Source organism: Cornus florida, unplaced genomic scaffold (assembly GCF_030987335.1).
Source record: "Cornus florida cultivar Cherokee Brave unplaced genomic scaffold, ASM3098733v1 CherokeeBrave_3.0.0_Hap2_Chr09, whole genome shotgun sequence".
Classification (NCBI taxonomy): Eukaryota; Viridiplantae; Streptophyta; class Magnoliopsida; order Cornales; family Cornaceae; genus Cornus; species Cornus florida.
In genome coordinates this window covers 91,961,347-91,977,158 of record NW_026775579.1, presented here as the reverse complement: position 1 = coordinate 91,977,158, position 15,812 = coordinate 91,961,347, and the positions used below count along the sequence as shown (strand labels likewise).

General features: G+C 35.9%; 1 protein-coding gene and 1 pseudogene across 1 annotated transcript; both read left to right on the top strand.

Moving 5' to 3' along the window:
- The first annotated feature begins 848 nt into the window (after positions 1 to 848).
- Positions 849 to 2,837, top strand: LOC132273144 (elongation factor 1-alpha-like). Its single transcript, XM_059774168.1, has 2 exons — positions 849 to 1,313; positions 1,791 to 2,837. Exons 1-2 carry the CDS (start codon positions 849 to 851, stop codon positions 2,835 to 2,837), a joined length of 1,512 nt encoding a protein of 503 aa, XP_059630151.1.
- A 10,643-nt stretch (positions 2,838 to 13,480) lies between these two features.
- On the top strand, positions 13,481 to 15,355 carry LOC132275193 (elongation factor 1-alpha-like; annotated as a pseudogene).
- Positions 15,356 to 15,812: the final 457 nt, after the last annotated feature.

The window sequence follows — 15,812 nt, the reverse complement described above, 5'->3', positions numbered from 1 at the left end:
ATGTGGTATGGTTGTGGACTCTTCAGTCACGGGATTTATGCATACATGCACACACACATAAATTTATGTTTATGAATGTACACTTTAGTTTCTAAAGCACATCTACAATGTGTCATTTTTGTATCATATAGTATAATCGATGGTTAACGTTGATGTCTTATTGATATAAATTATGACGATTCTTATTTTTAACTATTTTAAATTTCTGGTAAATTTGGTTATGTATTAGAATTTGCTTCCCAATCTATATTATGAAAAAAAATATATCCTGTATTTTGATTAATTGGTTTGATTTATGTATTTATCTCCCCTTGTGTCAATTTTTTTTATGATTTTTTTATTTTTATTTTTTTGTAATACGGAAAAGTTGTTTGATTTATTTTTTATGTTTATGCATTATAAATGATTAAAATAATTTGATTTTTTTATTATTTTTATTTTTTTTTATTGTCATTTCCGTTGAAATGATAGGGACTTGGTTGTTCGGTCAGTTTTGTATGCTGATTTTGAGAAATATTGGTTTGCTTTTTTTTTTTTTGGGTTCAAATTGCAGTTCATAGTTGAATTTGTATGCTTTCATTTCATTTATTTTGTTATGTAGGAATAATCTGATTTTTTGCAAACCATGCTATCTTATAATCTGTAAAGCTTCTTTGAATAGCTAAATTATTGTGGTTTTGTTATTATTGTATTTGATCAGTTTGAAAACTGTTGAGGATGTAAAGCTCCTTTTCTAGTAAAGTGTTTTCTTTTGCTTTACTCTTTATTATTTTTTATTTTCAATGAACATGCCACTTGAGTACTGTTAATTTCAATTCTATATTGCAGTTTAATTCCTGAGATCTATAATGGGCAAGGAGAAGAAGTGTCACATCAACATTGCTGTTATTGGCCATGTCAACTCAGGCAAGTCGACCACCACAGGACACTCGATCTACAAGCTTGGTGGTATCGACAAGCATGTATTTGAAAGGATTGAGAAGGAAGCTTCTGAAAAGAACATGAGTACATTCAAGTTTGCATGGCTGCTTGACAGGCTTAAGAGTGAGCGTGAGCGCGGACACACAATTAATACTTCCTTGTGGAAATTTGAGACCCCCAAGTACTACTGCACATTTATTGATAGTCCCGGGCATCGTGACTTTATTAAGAACATGATTACTGGGACATCCCAGGCTGACTGTGCTGTCCTAGTTATTGATTCCACCACTGGTGGTTTTGAAGATGGTATTTCCAAGGATGGCCAGACTCGTGAGCATGCTCTTCTTGCTTTCACTCTTGGTGTCAAGCAGATTATTTGCTGCTGTAACAAGGTTAATTATATTCTAGTTGCTTGTTATTATTGTTGTTTGTCTTATATTTTTTTTATTTTTTGAGAGCATGTGTTTTAATATACATATTCCCCCTCCTCTATGAAACGGTCCCTTCATTATATGTCAGGGGTATCTTGGATTATATACGTAGTGGCAAATCGAGTTGGTTGTTCATTTCAAGGAGACTCCTTATGATATTTATACCGGGATTGTAGTTCAATTGGTTAGAGCACCGCCCTTTGGGGTGGAAGCTGCGGGTTCAAGCCCCGTCGGTCCCGATGGATGTCATAAAAGTTAAAATCCCATTTGCATTCCTTAATTTATGTTTTACATAAGATTTATTATTTATTTTTGCTTTAGTGTTGCTGATCAATAGGTGAAATGTCTCTTTATTTTTGAAATACATTATTTTACAATCTAGACCTGTTATGTGGTATGCGTATTAATAGTATGGTAAAGTGTGATTCATTTTTGCAGATGGATGCCACCACTCCCAAGTACTCTGAGGCAAGATATGATGAAATTGTGAAGGAAGTCTCATCTTGCCTGAAGAAGGTCGGCTTCAATCCTCATAAGATTCCTTTTGTCCCGATATCTGGTTACGATGGTGACAACATTTTTGAACGTTCAACAAACCTCGACTGGTATGAGGGCCCAACCTTTCTTGAGGCCATCGATTTGATTTCAGAGCCCAAGAGGCCATCAGACAAGCCACTGCGTCTTCCAGTTCAGGATGTCTACAAGATTGGTGGTATTGGCACTGTCCTAGTGGGAAGGGTTGAGTCTGGTGTTCTGAAACCCGGTATGCTCGTCACATTTGGACCTACTGGGCTGACCACTGAAGTTAAGTCCGTGGAAATGCACTACGAAGTTCTCCAGGAAGGTCTGCCTGGTGACATTGTTGGGTTCAATGTGAACAATGTTGCAGTGAAGGATCTCAAGCGTGGTTATGTTGCATCCAACTCAAAGGATGATCCAGCCAAGGAAGCTATTAACTTCACATCCCAGGTCATTATCATGAACCACCCTGGCCAGATTCGGAATGGGTATACTCCGGTTCTTCACTGCCACACTTGTCACATCCCTGTCAAGTTTGACAAGCTTTTGACGAAGATTGACAGCAGATCTGGCAAGGAGCTTGAGAAGGAGCCCAAGTTCTTGAAGAAGGGTGATGCTGGGATGGTCACGATGATTCCCAACAAACCCATGGTGGTGGAAACGTTCTCAGCGTACCCCCCACTTGGACGATTTGTTGTCAGGGACATGCGACAAACCGTTGGTGCTGGCGTTATCAGAAGTGTGGAGAAGAAGTATCCTCCTGGTGATGAAGTCACCAAATCTGCTGCCAAGAAGGATCCTTCTAGTGATGCTGGGACGGTCAAGGTGATTCCCACCAAACCCATGGTGGTGGAAACTTACTCGGCGTACTCCCGACTTGGACGATTTTCTGTCAGGGACAGGGCTGTCAGGGACAGGCGACTAACCGTTCCTGTTGGCGTTATCAAATGTGGGGAGAAGGCGTAATCAAATGGCAGAGAACTGACTTTTAAAGTTGGGAGTTTGCGGTGGATATAGTTTACACTTGTACACCATTTTCATACCAAAAACCTGCAACATTATTCTAGTTTTATGGTGATAAGTAGTAGTTTAGTTTGTTGCTTTGTTTGCTGCAGTTTTTTGTCTCCATTGTCTGGTTGCCACACTCAGAATTGGGTGTTAGACTCAGAATTGGGGTGTTAGACCGGCTGTTGGCTACAAAATTCTTATCTCGTTTAGTACAAGTTTTTACTGTTATCTCTATTGATGGAATTTTCTATAATATCTGTGTCTAGGTTAACCTGTGGTTTGTTCTTCCTGTTAAGGTGGTATTTTCTCGTTTTAATGTGTTTTCAGCTGTGTGTGTCTGGCTTGTGGTAAGGTGCTCATGATTTTGCCTTTTTACCAGAGGCTTTCAGCTACTCTTTATCAATTGCTAAAAACAAACGTCCATGGAATATCCCTGGGGGTTATGCTCCTCCCCTTGCACTTATATTTCTTTTAAAAGTAGCTTATCTCCCTGAAATTTATGTATAATAAATAATAAATAAAATATTTAATTGATATTAGCATAATGTCTCGCTGTTGCTTTCTCCCCACTTTTAGCCTTTACTGTTTTTGCTTATGGTCGTAAAGCATGTTTTGATTGTGAGTTGTGAAGAAAATGATAATAGAAAAACCGTTTAGAGCAGTTCTAGAAAATTATAAGCCACAATCCAAGCATTCAGTAATTTTGTACTTTTTCAAAAACGAAAGCTTTCACAACATTCCCATCATCCAATACTTTTTGTTAAGCTTTCACAACATTCTCTACATACTGGATTAAAACTCAAACCTTCAACAGGGAGCTAAACAAGTCACTAAGGTTTCATTAACAAATAATATATTTATATATATAAATATAAACAAATCAATCAAACTCCAAAACCTACTAACATATTGAAAATCTTAAGTAGGAAAAAAGTGAAGACGACATAATTTAGTTAGTTGGTATACCTTCGTAGTCATCCTTTATCTTGAATTTAATTCGAACTTCATATTGCCTCTAACTCAAATTTCCACAACAGGGCCATACGAGGCTCTCCACATAAGCTCCAATCCTTGTCACATCGAAGAAATCCGGAAGTACCAGATCCCTATATGTTCTTTCTCGTGTTGTATAGAACTAACTTCTTGGAGTATATCTTTAATATGGCTTCATGATTCTCCAAGCTACCCAATTTTTGGATTCTGAAAGATGGGATTTCAATCACCACTTTGGTCCAAGACTGTATCACGCCGTATTCCTTCATCACCCAAATTTCGTTGCCACGACTTAGTAGTATACAGACATCCTCCAAGCAACCCAAGTTCGGATGTGCAACAAAAAGAGAGAGTAGGCAGCGGAAACTCACAGAATTTCTTATCCGCAAAACAGAAAGCAACAATCTTTAATCGCCTTTTCAAAGGGAAGAGCCAGTGGATTGCTCCATTCAGCAGTATCCCAACAGAAACAGATAAAGGTTTAGGCAGAAGGCCTTCAACCTTTTTCCACGAATCAGTTCTTAGGGAATATCAATGATGGATTACACCATATTTTATGATCCATGAATTTGTGTTGAGACCCACATACATATGGTCTATATGCAGGAGCGGAGTCAGGATTGTCTTTCAGGGGGTGTGGTGTAATTGATAGGAGGAAAAAAAAAAATCGACCCAAACACAAATCAATCTTTTCGCTAAACAAAAATATCAAACACTTCAATAATTCTTTGATTGCAGAGAGTGTACCAAAGAGGAAGAGAAGTGAGAAGTTTCAAACACTTTTAGATGCAGAAGCCTGAGCTTCTCCCAAGCTCTGCCTCGCCTGAATGAAGGCACCACTGGAGGAGATGATGCATTTGGTTTTTTAGCGAGGCAAATTTGTTATGGGCTATGACTAATTTTTAGATAATGGGTTTATTTAAATGATTCTCTTGTTCTATGCTATGATTCCCTTGCTTTTTTTGTTTTGTTTTGTTTTGTTTCTTTCTTTAGAATAAGTATATCGAGCCCACAACTTACGCACCATTCAAGTCATGAGTACGGCTCAAAAACAAGACCTCGAGAACTTACTTTTAACAATCTATCTTTTGGACTTTGTAAAAACACAAAACAATATATTTTATATTATATGACACATCCAGAAAAAAGTAATTTCTTAGGCTTTAGTTGGTGAATGACAAAATCACCCCGTCCTATCATTAATTTGTTTGAATTTTTTTTTTTTTTTTTTGAGGAGCCCATATTTGAACTTTCAAAAATTTATGCATATAATGGTATAAGAAACCAAAATTTAAGGTGGGCACATGCCTCCCTCCGCCACTGTCTATATGTATATGAATGCAAACGTGTGATTGAATAAAAAAGGTAGGTGAAAAGATGTCCATTTGTGTTGTTGTCAATCCAATCCCTCCGCCACTGTCTATATGTATATGAATGCACACGTGTGATTGAATAAAAAAGGTCGGTGAAAAGATGTCCATTTGTGTTGTTATCAATCCAATCCCTTTGCCGGAATGGAAAGGAACAGGGCATGCATTAATCAAGTAGAATTGGATCACAACCCACAAGAGCCATTACCTAAAGGCATAAATTCCCTCACCTTCACAATTCACATATTTTGCATTTTTCTTTACTATACATGGTCCCACCACAATCAATACCCATACTTGAATCATAGAAGAGTTTGAGATAACATAATGTTAAGAAATAATGTAAATCAAGAGTACTAATTTACCTTCCTACAAACATGTAAACAAATGTACAATACTTGTTTGTTCATCGCTGAGTAGATGATCTTTACGGATCGTTAATGTGGCACAATAATAAATATACACGTCGTGTGTAATCAGTGACGGATTTAGAAAATTTTGTGAGGGGAGGTGGCTTTTTAATTTGTGGGTACAAAATTATATGATAGGTTCATTTTTGTAATTTTAATAGGGTTTTTTTTTCATAAATTTTAAAAATTTAAAGTATAAAATGAAAAAAAAAAAATCAGCGGGGCAAATTATAATTCTAATGGGGGCATCTTCATAAATTATCAAAATTTGAAATATAAAAAAAAAAAAGAATCCAGTGGGGGCGAATTGTAATTTTAGGGGGGTATTTTCATAAAATTTTTTAAAAATTTGAGTATAAAATGAAAATATTAAAAATTCAGGGGGGCATCAGCCCCCCCGGTCCCATGTTGGGTCCGTGGTTGTGTGTAGTTGCAAAATCAAGAGTGATTGAATTTATTTCAAAAAAAAAATTTATTTTCTTATTTATTAATTTTTTTAATTTTAAAATAGCATATTATATGTACATTTGTGATTAGATAACATCACCGATTAGTACTAATATTTATAGATGAGCAGACAAATATTATCCTAAACAAATAGTATATCAAGAATACTTTTTCAGACCCACTTAACTTGTAGAGTTATGCAATAAATTCTCTTTAAAAAAAATTTGCAAATAAGTCAATTTGACCAATTATATGAATTTGAACAAGTCAAGCCATGAGTAGGTTTTATCCTTGAGGCTTGAATTAACCTTCATTAGAAATTACATTGGCTTTTGTTTTATTTTATTTTATTTTTTTAAAATACCTCTTCTTCATACCTTTGAAAACCCTAATACTGAGACTGGGCTACTGTAACGACCCTCACCCTGGCCAGACATAATATTGTCCGCTTTTGGCTCACCCAGACCAGAGACTTCCCAAGAGGTCACCCATCCTGGTACTACTCCAAGTTAAGCACGCTTAACTACAGAGTTCTGATGGGTTCACGGCCATCACAGCTTTAAAACGCGTTGTGTCATAAAAGGGTGTTGGGTCTACATATAACACTTGCCCCATCCACACCCAGACGTTGTGGGATTGTACACCTGTAGCTCGCCCAGTGTGGTAGCCTACTGGTGCCCCCTGCACACGCTCACACACACCAGCCCACAAGGTCACCACAATCACCCCCCCTTTGGGGCCCAACGTCCTCGTTGGCCACACTTCCGGCTGGGTCAGGCTCTGATACCATTTGTAACGACCCTCACCCTAGCCAGACACAATATTGTCCGCTTTTGACTCACCCAGACCAGAGACTTCCCAGGGGGTCACCCATCCTGGTACTACTCCAAGTTAAGCACGCTTAACTACAGAGTTCTGATGGGTTCAAGGCCATCACGGCTTTAAAACACGTTGTGTCATAGAAGGGTGTTGAATCTACATATAACACTTGCCCCATCCACACCCAGACGTTGTGAAATTATGCACCTGTAACTCGCCCAGTGTGGTAGCCTACTGGTGCCCCCCGCACACGCTCACACACACCCGCCCACAAGGTCGCCACAGCTACCCTTTGACATCGTCATAGGGGATAGCAAGAGGAGCATGGAGTACATAGAAGTGAAAGCAACCAATTCTAAAACGAAGGATTGATTCGCTATTTCTGTGAAAGAGTGGCAATTCGCAGTTGAAAAAAGCGAATCTTTCAGCATTGCACGTGTTGTTTTATCAGGTAACAATACCGCAAGAATTAAAGTTTTCAAAAACCCTGTAAAACTATCCCAGCTAGGGAAGCTGCAATTGGCTATTTTAATGCCATGGCAGCAGAAGGAAATTTCCATCAACTGCTTACAGTGCTACCTGTTATATGTACTTCTGGAGAACTTTTTACTTTTAAGATTTGTGACGGCGTTCTAAATATTTTCAACCATTTTTACCTTCTCTTTCCCCATATTGTATCTGTATATTCAGTGGGAGATGGCCCAAGAGGTTGCCAGAAACTTTTGAATGTATTTAAATGTACAGTATATCATCCTCAACTACATACTACCTATAAAGAGATAAGAACCCAGCAACAGAAATGAATGTTTTTTTTTATTTATTTTTAGGTAAATAACAGAAATGAATGTTAATACGATTAGAACATTGTACTGTTGGCTTTTTTCTCTGATACCACTTCTGACTTTGCTCTGATACTACTTTATTGGAAACAGTGGGCTATACAAGCAAATGCAACGATCTATATAATTTGAAAGAGAAATGGAGGAAGAGATATATTATTTCACTTATATCTAACTTATTCTTATTCTAAAATAATTAAAGTACATGATTATATAGACCTCACATATGTATGTGTAACCATTACATTTAAATGTCCAATTACACCCACTATTTCGACTAACATGATATTTAGTGAGTATAACTCCCACTAACATAACCATTTAGTCTTAACTCTCATGACCCTTGGTTTTATATAACCTTCACAATCACACTAACTTTCATATACTAATTCTCATTAAGACTACCTACTACAAGCTAAATGCCCACATACACTATTTAAGACAAAGACTTAAAATGATTAATTAAATACTAAAATCAAGTTTATTTTTAAACACCCCCCTTTAAACTTGATTTTGTTACTTGAAAAACCTTCTTATCAATCTTGGGAGCTTGATCAAAGGTTTGATGATTGATTTTCAATTCCACCTCCTTCAATGGCTTCAATCTTCTTGGCCATTTCCATTGATGTGTAGGGCTTGTGAAACTTCTTCAAATGCTCAAATAATGCCTCTTATGATCAACATTTATCTTCTTCACATGGGCGCACTATTAGTTTTCTCTCTTCTTGAATTCTTGAAACTTCTTAAACTTCTTCTATGCTTCTTCTTTGGAATCAAAAAATAACTCCATATTCACCCAACTTGTGTCAGTTACCAAATTCTCCGAACTATCTTGTAAAAAAATATTCAAAAAATTCTTCTCGCCTTTAGCTTCAATCTCATAATTAATCGGAACAATTTTCTTTAAGAGAAGTTCATCATTCTCCACAAAATAAGTATTATTTGATGAATATGAAAAAATAATAATTTCATCAAATAAGCCAAATATAACTTCTTTCAAGGCGGAATTTGTAAGCATACCTGAAAATGTTAACTCACTAACTTGAACTTTTGCCTCTTCTTTAGCACTTTCTTCTTCTAAATCTTCTATTTTCACTTCATTCTCCTTCACTTTTTCAATCTCTTAAACTCATCATCCTCAAAGCATTATACCCAATACTCCATGGGTAGTGATTCACCTCTGCGATTGGAAACGATGGTCTCAAGCATCTTCCAAATACAACTTGGAGTTTTGGACTCTCCAAAGTACTCCCAAATTTCTTGATGTATTGCCTTTTGCAACACTACTAATGCTTTATCTTCTTTCTTTTCACGAAAGTTATTGGACATGCCATTCTTTGGCTCTTCTCCAACAACATTTCACAAATCACATGCTTTGAGGTATGAAGTTATGATGATTCTCATTCTCTTATAATTAGAGAACATCATCTTTTCACTAAGAAAATACATTTTCCCTTCATCATCATCATCGAGGAGAAACATGTTTTTCTTAAAATGTTAAACCTTTTATGGGATCAACTTCGTCAGGCCTTCAGGATCGTCTAGGCTTTGAACATGAAATCTGGCTCTGATAATGACCTGGCTCTGATATGGAACCTGGCTCTTATACCACTTTGTTGGCTTTTTCTCTGATACCACTTTCTAACTTTGCTCTTATACCACTTTGTTAGAAATACAAGCAAATGTAATGATCTATTTAATTTGAAAGAGAAATGGAGAAAGAGATATATTATTTCACTTATATCTGACTTATTCTTATTCTAATTTAACTAAAGTACATGATTATATAGACCTCACATATGTATGTGTAACCATTACATTTAAATGTCCAATTACACCCATTATTCCCACTAACATGATATTTAGTGAGTATAACTCCCACTAACATAACCATTTAGTCTTAACTCTCATGACCCTTGGTTTTACACAACCTTCACCATCACACTAACTTTCATATACTAATTCTCATTAAGATAATTTACTACCGACTAACAAGCTAAATGCCCACATACACTATGTAAGACAAATACTTAAAATGATTAATTAAATACTAAAATCAAGTTTATTTTTCAACATGTACTGATACTGTATTGTGCATGCATTATATTAGTCCATAATTTTACTATTCTTACAGGTTTCAATGTAGGCTGTCTTCGGCTTTATAGAATTGGAAGTTTTGAAATTAGAATTGAAAAAAATTTTGGTTTAATTTTCTTACTTATCATTTATGTAAAAACAATCAGTCAAAATGTTTAATTAATTTGAATAAAACTTGACTTTTGAGTCGATTGAAGAAAAAAATGAAAAGGATTCCAATTTCGCGTGTTAAATGAAATGAGCGGATTAGAATTAGTAGTATTCAATGAGATCCGATAGTATAAATATTTATTTCTACCATATACTATCTATTAGTGTTATTATAGTGTATAAAGTCGTACTTTATATATAATAAAGATATGGGCTTAATATAGATCAATCTACAATACTCTTTATATATGTAGATTCCAATTCCATATATAGAATTGATATCTATGTTTGGAAGACATGGAATTAGAGCTTTGTAATTGAAATTGGAGAAAAATAACTCAGAAAATTGAATCAAAATTTTCTAAAGCTCCAATTTCAAGACTTCAGTTCTATACCGCCAAACACAGCGCAATTCTAATTCTAATTTCAAAATTCCAATTCTATGTAACCGAACATAACCATATATATTTCTTTTATAGCTAGCATATTATAATTTACCATGCGTCAAGTCGTATTTACTCATGCCCTTTGTAAGTTTTTCATGTATTTGTAAGTTTTGTTACAATATTTCATTTCTTGAAATGTGTGGATTTTGACTCATGTAAGGAGGACCCAAAACTCCATGTTTTTATAATTTTCCTTTTTAAAACGTATAAACAACACTTTTTTAATATTTATTTATCACTACAATTCAGTGATTTTGATATACCCTCGGAGCTGTCCTATCTCGATTAGCCACAAAATAGTGATGTTTAATAGAGAGGAAGGAAAATAAATGGAAGGGAGTAGGGACACGGGAGGGCATAGAAAAGACATTAAACACCAACTAAGAAAAGGATATCCATCAAATTTTTTTTTTTTTTTGTTTGATTAGATGAAGAAGAAGAAAGCTGACAATGTCACTATTTTATTCAACAAATATAACGGAATACATAATATATTTTAATCTGATATTCCTCTTAGTGTTGGGTAACCTGTGTCTCATCTATCCTATCATATTTTTTTATGGTTTAGCTTGAAATCTGGTAGTATAATAAACACGCATTGATATGGATGTAAGAGAGCACCGTAATATAATAACCATTATCATGCATTTGTAAGAGCGTTTGTATCAGTCTATCCGAATTTTGACTTTACAAATATCACTTCAGTTTTTTCAAGATTCATATTATTCTCACATTCACATTAGCAACTTTCGTTCTTCAAAAACAAGCATTCTATCAAGTATTCCGAATTTTCACTCTCTATGAACACTCATTTGCTTATCTGAAAGTCATGACTACATTTATCTCTCTCCATTGTAGCAAAATATCATTATTCATTTCCTTCAATTTTGAGATTCCTATGGCAAATAATATCTTTACAAATTATTAAAAAGGTAATATTAATATTACAACTTTAAATAATACATTATCCATTATATGGATTAAAAAAGATACAATTAATGTTATGCTACGTAACTTTAAACAATACATTATCCATTATATGTATTAAAAAAGTCAACATTAATATTATAACTTTAAACAATGCATCATTCAATATATGGATTAAAAGTTAGGATTGATGTTATGCTTCACGATATGCCAACGATATTCTAACTTAAGTTCACCACTGTTTGATTACGAAACACCTCTTTAGTTTCTGTCATATACAAAAAAAAAAAAAAAAAAAAAAAATTAAGAATAAATTAAAAGCCGAATGTTTAAAATATTTACGAGTTATATTTGAAACAATAAATAACTCACCATATCATTGTGACGATTCATTTCGATGTTAGTCATGCACCCAGAAAATTTGCTGATTTGTTTTTGGATGGTGGACCAATGATTCATCAAAGATCCTACATTTTGCGAAGATGAAATACCAAAATGTTGTACATAACTTTTGAGGATTCGCTCTCTATAACTTTTTCTTACTATCTACCCCCGTAATCGCATCAGAGATAATGGATATTCACGCCACACATAAAGCCTCCTTTTCGGCTGTGGACCAATTTGAATTTCAGATAATCGGTTGTTGTGTGAAAGGTTGGGAGTCACTTGATCGAGGATCCATGAAATCGGATTGAATTTGAAAATAATAGCCAAGTTTGAGAAAATAAAACATGAAGTAGATTGAATGGTAAAAAATAGAGAAGGGTCAGATGTGAGGTGAATTGTGGTAGGAGTTGAGGTATTTAAGGGTAAAAAACAAAAATAAATTTTTTTTTAATTTACTTTGGCCCAAATCAAATTGTTTTTGGACAAAAAGTGCTTTTACAATATATTTTTTTCTGATTTTTTTAACAATAATAATAAAAAGCTCCGGCACCCAAAACGACATCGTAACTCGTAAGAGAGCGCTGGCGTGACCGAATTTTTAAAGACCTTCGATTCAATCGTTGACTCTGTTCTTGCAGTGCAAGGAAGGTGGGACAATTTCGTTATTCTTCCCCTCTTGAGAGGGCATTAATGTGAACCCAAGCTCGCGGAGTCTTTTTGGCTATAAAAAGGCATGCACTCCGCAATTGCCTTTGCTGTCCCTGCTTTGCTCTTCCAGTGTTGTCGCGGCTTAGCATTTCAGTGTCAGTCTTCCATTATTTCTCTCATTGATATATCTCTGAGGTTTTTTATTCAATTCATACTCGGTTTTACATGATATACTCAATGTATGTTATGTTTGTGTTCGTTCTCGTGAAAATTGTGTTCGTTCACTATATGTGATGCGATGTAGTTCTCTGTTTGATTTGTTGATGTTATTTCTGGATCAATCGATTGGTTTTGTTGTTGATTAATTGTGGACTCTTCGTAGAACTCAACTTAATAAACTCCAACGGCTTAGGGTTTCAATTCAGATGTAGTTCTCTAAGTTTTTGATTCAATTCAGACTCGGTTTTACATGATATACTCCATGTATGTGTTCGTTCTCGTGTGCCAGTTCACAGGATTTATGTATACTCGTACACACACAAAAATTTATGTTTCTGAATGTACACTTTTACACATCTAGAATGTGTTGATTTTTGTATGATAAAGTATAATCGATATAAATTATGACGATTCTTTTTTTTAACTATTTTAAATTTCTGGAAATTTTGGTTATGTATTAGAATTTGCTTCCCAATCTATATTGTCCTGTATTTTGATTAATTGGTTTGATTTATGTATTTATCTCCCCATGAATCCTAGATATGTGTCAATTTTTTTATGATTTTATTTATTTATTTATTAATTTTTGTGTGTGTGTGTGTAATACAGAGAAGTTGTTTGATTTATGTTTTCGGCTTGAATTATGTTTATTTGATTTTTTTTATTGTCATTTCTTGTTTGGTCAGTTTTATATAGTGTGCTGATTTTGAGAAAAAATGGTTTGCCCTTTTTTTGGGGGTTCAAATTGCAGTTCAGAGTAATTTTTTTGCAAAGCATGCTATCTTATAAACTGTAAAGCTTCTCTGAATAGCTATTTGATCAGTGTGAAAACTGTTGGAGGACGTAAAGCTGATTTTCTAGTAATTGCTATTTTTTTTTTTTTGGTGCATTTCATCAATGTGTTTTCTTTTGCTTTAGTGTTTTTTGTTTTTTTCAATGAACTTGCCACTTGAGTACTGTTGTTCTGTCGTATTCAATTTTATATTGCAGTTTAATTCCTGAGATCTATAATGGGCAAGGAGAAGGGTCACATCAGCATTGTTGTCATTGGCCATGCCAACTCAGGCAAGTCGACCACCACTGGACATTCGATCTACAAGCTTGGTGGTATTGACAAGCATGTTATTGAAAGGGTTGAGAAGGAAGCTTCTGAAATGAACAAGAGTACATTCAAGTTTGCATGGTTGCTTGACAAGCTTAAGACTGAGCGTGAACGTGGAATCACAATTAATTTTTCCTAGTCGAAATTTGAGACCGCCAAGTACTACTGCACATTCATTGACTGTCCCGGGCATCGTGACTTTATTAAGAACATGGTTGCTGGGACATCCCAGGCTGACTGTGCTGTCCTCGTCATTGATTCCACCCCTGGTGGTTTTGAAGTTGGTATTTCCAAGGATGGCCAGACTCGTGAGCATGCTCTTCTTGCTTACACTATTGGTGTCAAGCAGATGATTTGCTGCTGTAATAAGGTTATTTCTATTCTAGTTGCTTGTTATATTTGTTGTCTGTCTTATATTTTTTTATTTTTTATTTGTGAATTGTTTAGCAATGCTCTCATGGCATGTGTTTTGATATACCTATTCCCCCTCCTCTATGAAATGGTCCCTTCATTATATGTCAGGGATATCTTGGATTATACACCGGGATTGTAGTTCAATTGGTTAGAGCACTGCCCTTTGGGGTGGAAGCCGCGGGTTCAAGCCCCGTCGGCTCCGATGGATGTTATAAAAGTTAAAATCCCATTTGAATTCCTTAATTTATGTTTTGCATCAGATTTATTATTTATTTTTGCTTTAGTGTTGCTGATCGGTAGGTGAATATGTCTCTTTATTTTTTAAATACATTATTTTAGAATCTAGACCTGTTATGTGGTATGCGTATTAATAGTATGGTAAAGTGTGACTCATTTTTGCAGATGGATGCCCCCACTCCCAAGTACTCTGAGGCAAGATATGATGAAATTGTGAAGGAAGTCTCATCTTGCCAGAAGAAGGTCGGTTACAATCCTGAAAAAATTCCTTTTGTCCCGATATCAGGATTTTTTGGTGATAACATTTTCGAACGTTCAACAAACCTCGACTGGTACGAGGGCCCAACCTTTCTTGAGGCAATCGACTTGATTTCAGAGCCCAAGAAGCCATCAGACAAGCCACTGCGGATGTCTACAAGATTGGTGGTATTGGCACTGTCCCAGTGGGAAGGGTTGAGTCTGGTGTTCTAAAACCTGGTATGCTCGTCACTTTTGGACCTACTGGGCTGACCACTGAAGTTAAGGCTATGGAAATGCACAACGAAGTTCTCCAGGAAGCTCTGCCTGGTGACATTGTTGGGTTCAATGAGAAGAATGTTGCAGTGAAGGATCTCAAGCGTGGTTATTTTGCATCCAACGCAAAGGATGATCCAGCCAAGGAAGCTATTTACTTCATATCCCAGGTCATTATCATGAACCACGCTGGCCTGATTTGGAATGGGTATACTCCGGTTCTTCAATGCCACACTTGTCACGTTCCTGTCATGTTTGCCAAGCTTTTGACGAAGATTGACAGCCAATCTGGCAAGGAGCTTGAGAAAGAGCCTAGGTTCTTGAAGAACGGTGATGCTGGGATGGTCATGATGATTCCCACCAAACCCATGGTGGTGGAACCTTTCTCGGCGTACCCCCCACTTGCACGATTTGCTATCAGGGACATGCGACAAACCGTTGGTGTCGGCGTTATCTGAAGTGTGGAAAAGTATCCTCCTCGTGCTGAAGTCACCGAATCTGCTGCCAAGAAGGATCCTTCTAGTGATGCTGGGACGGTCAAGGTGATTCCCACCAAACCGGCGTACCACCACTTGGACGACGATCTGCTGTCAGGACATGGCTGTCAGGGACATTCGATAACAAACCGTTGCTGCTGTTGGCGCTATCAAATGTGGAGAGAAGGCGTTATCAAATGTGGGGAGAAGTGACTTTTAAAGTAGGGAGTTTGCAGTTGTGACGTTTCCAAATTTTTGTCATTTTTTATTTTTTCGGAAATTGAGTCGAGAACTTTTTGAAATGTAGGGTGGTTATTTTTGCATTTTTTTCGTTTTTTTAGGCCGGACGGTCCGTGTGGAACCCGTTACCGGAATTGTCGTGCACAAGGATTTTAATTGGGTCCATTTGCATTATTTTTATTTTATTTAATATGTTATA

Coding starts and splice junctions, on each gene's coding strand:
- LOC132273144 (XM_059774168.1), top strand. CDS start 849: ATGGGCAAGGAGAAGAAGTGTCACATCAACATTGCTGTTATTGGCCAT. Junction 1,314..1,790: donor TTATTTGCTGCTGTAACAAG/GTTAATTATATT, acceptor TCATTTTTGCAG/ATGGATGCCACCACTCCCAA.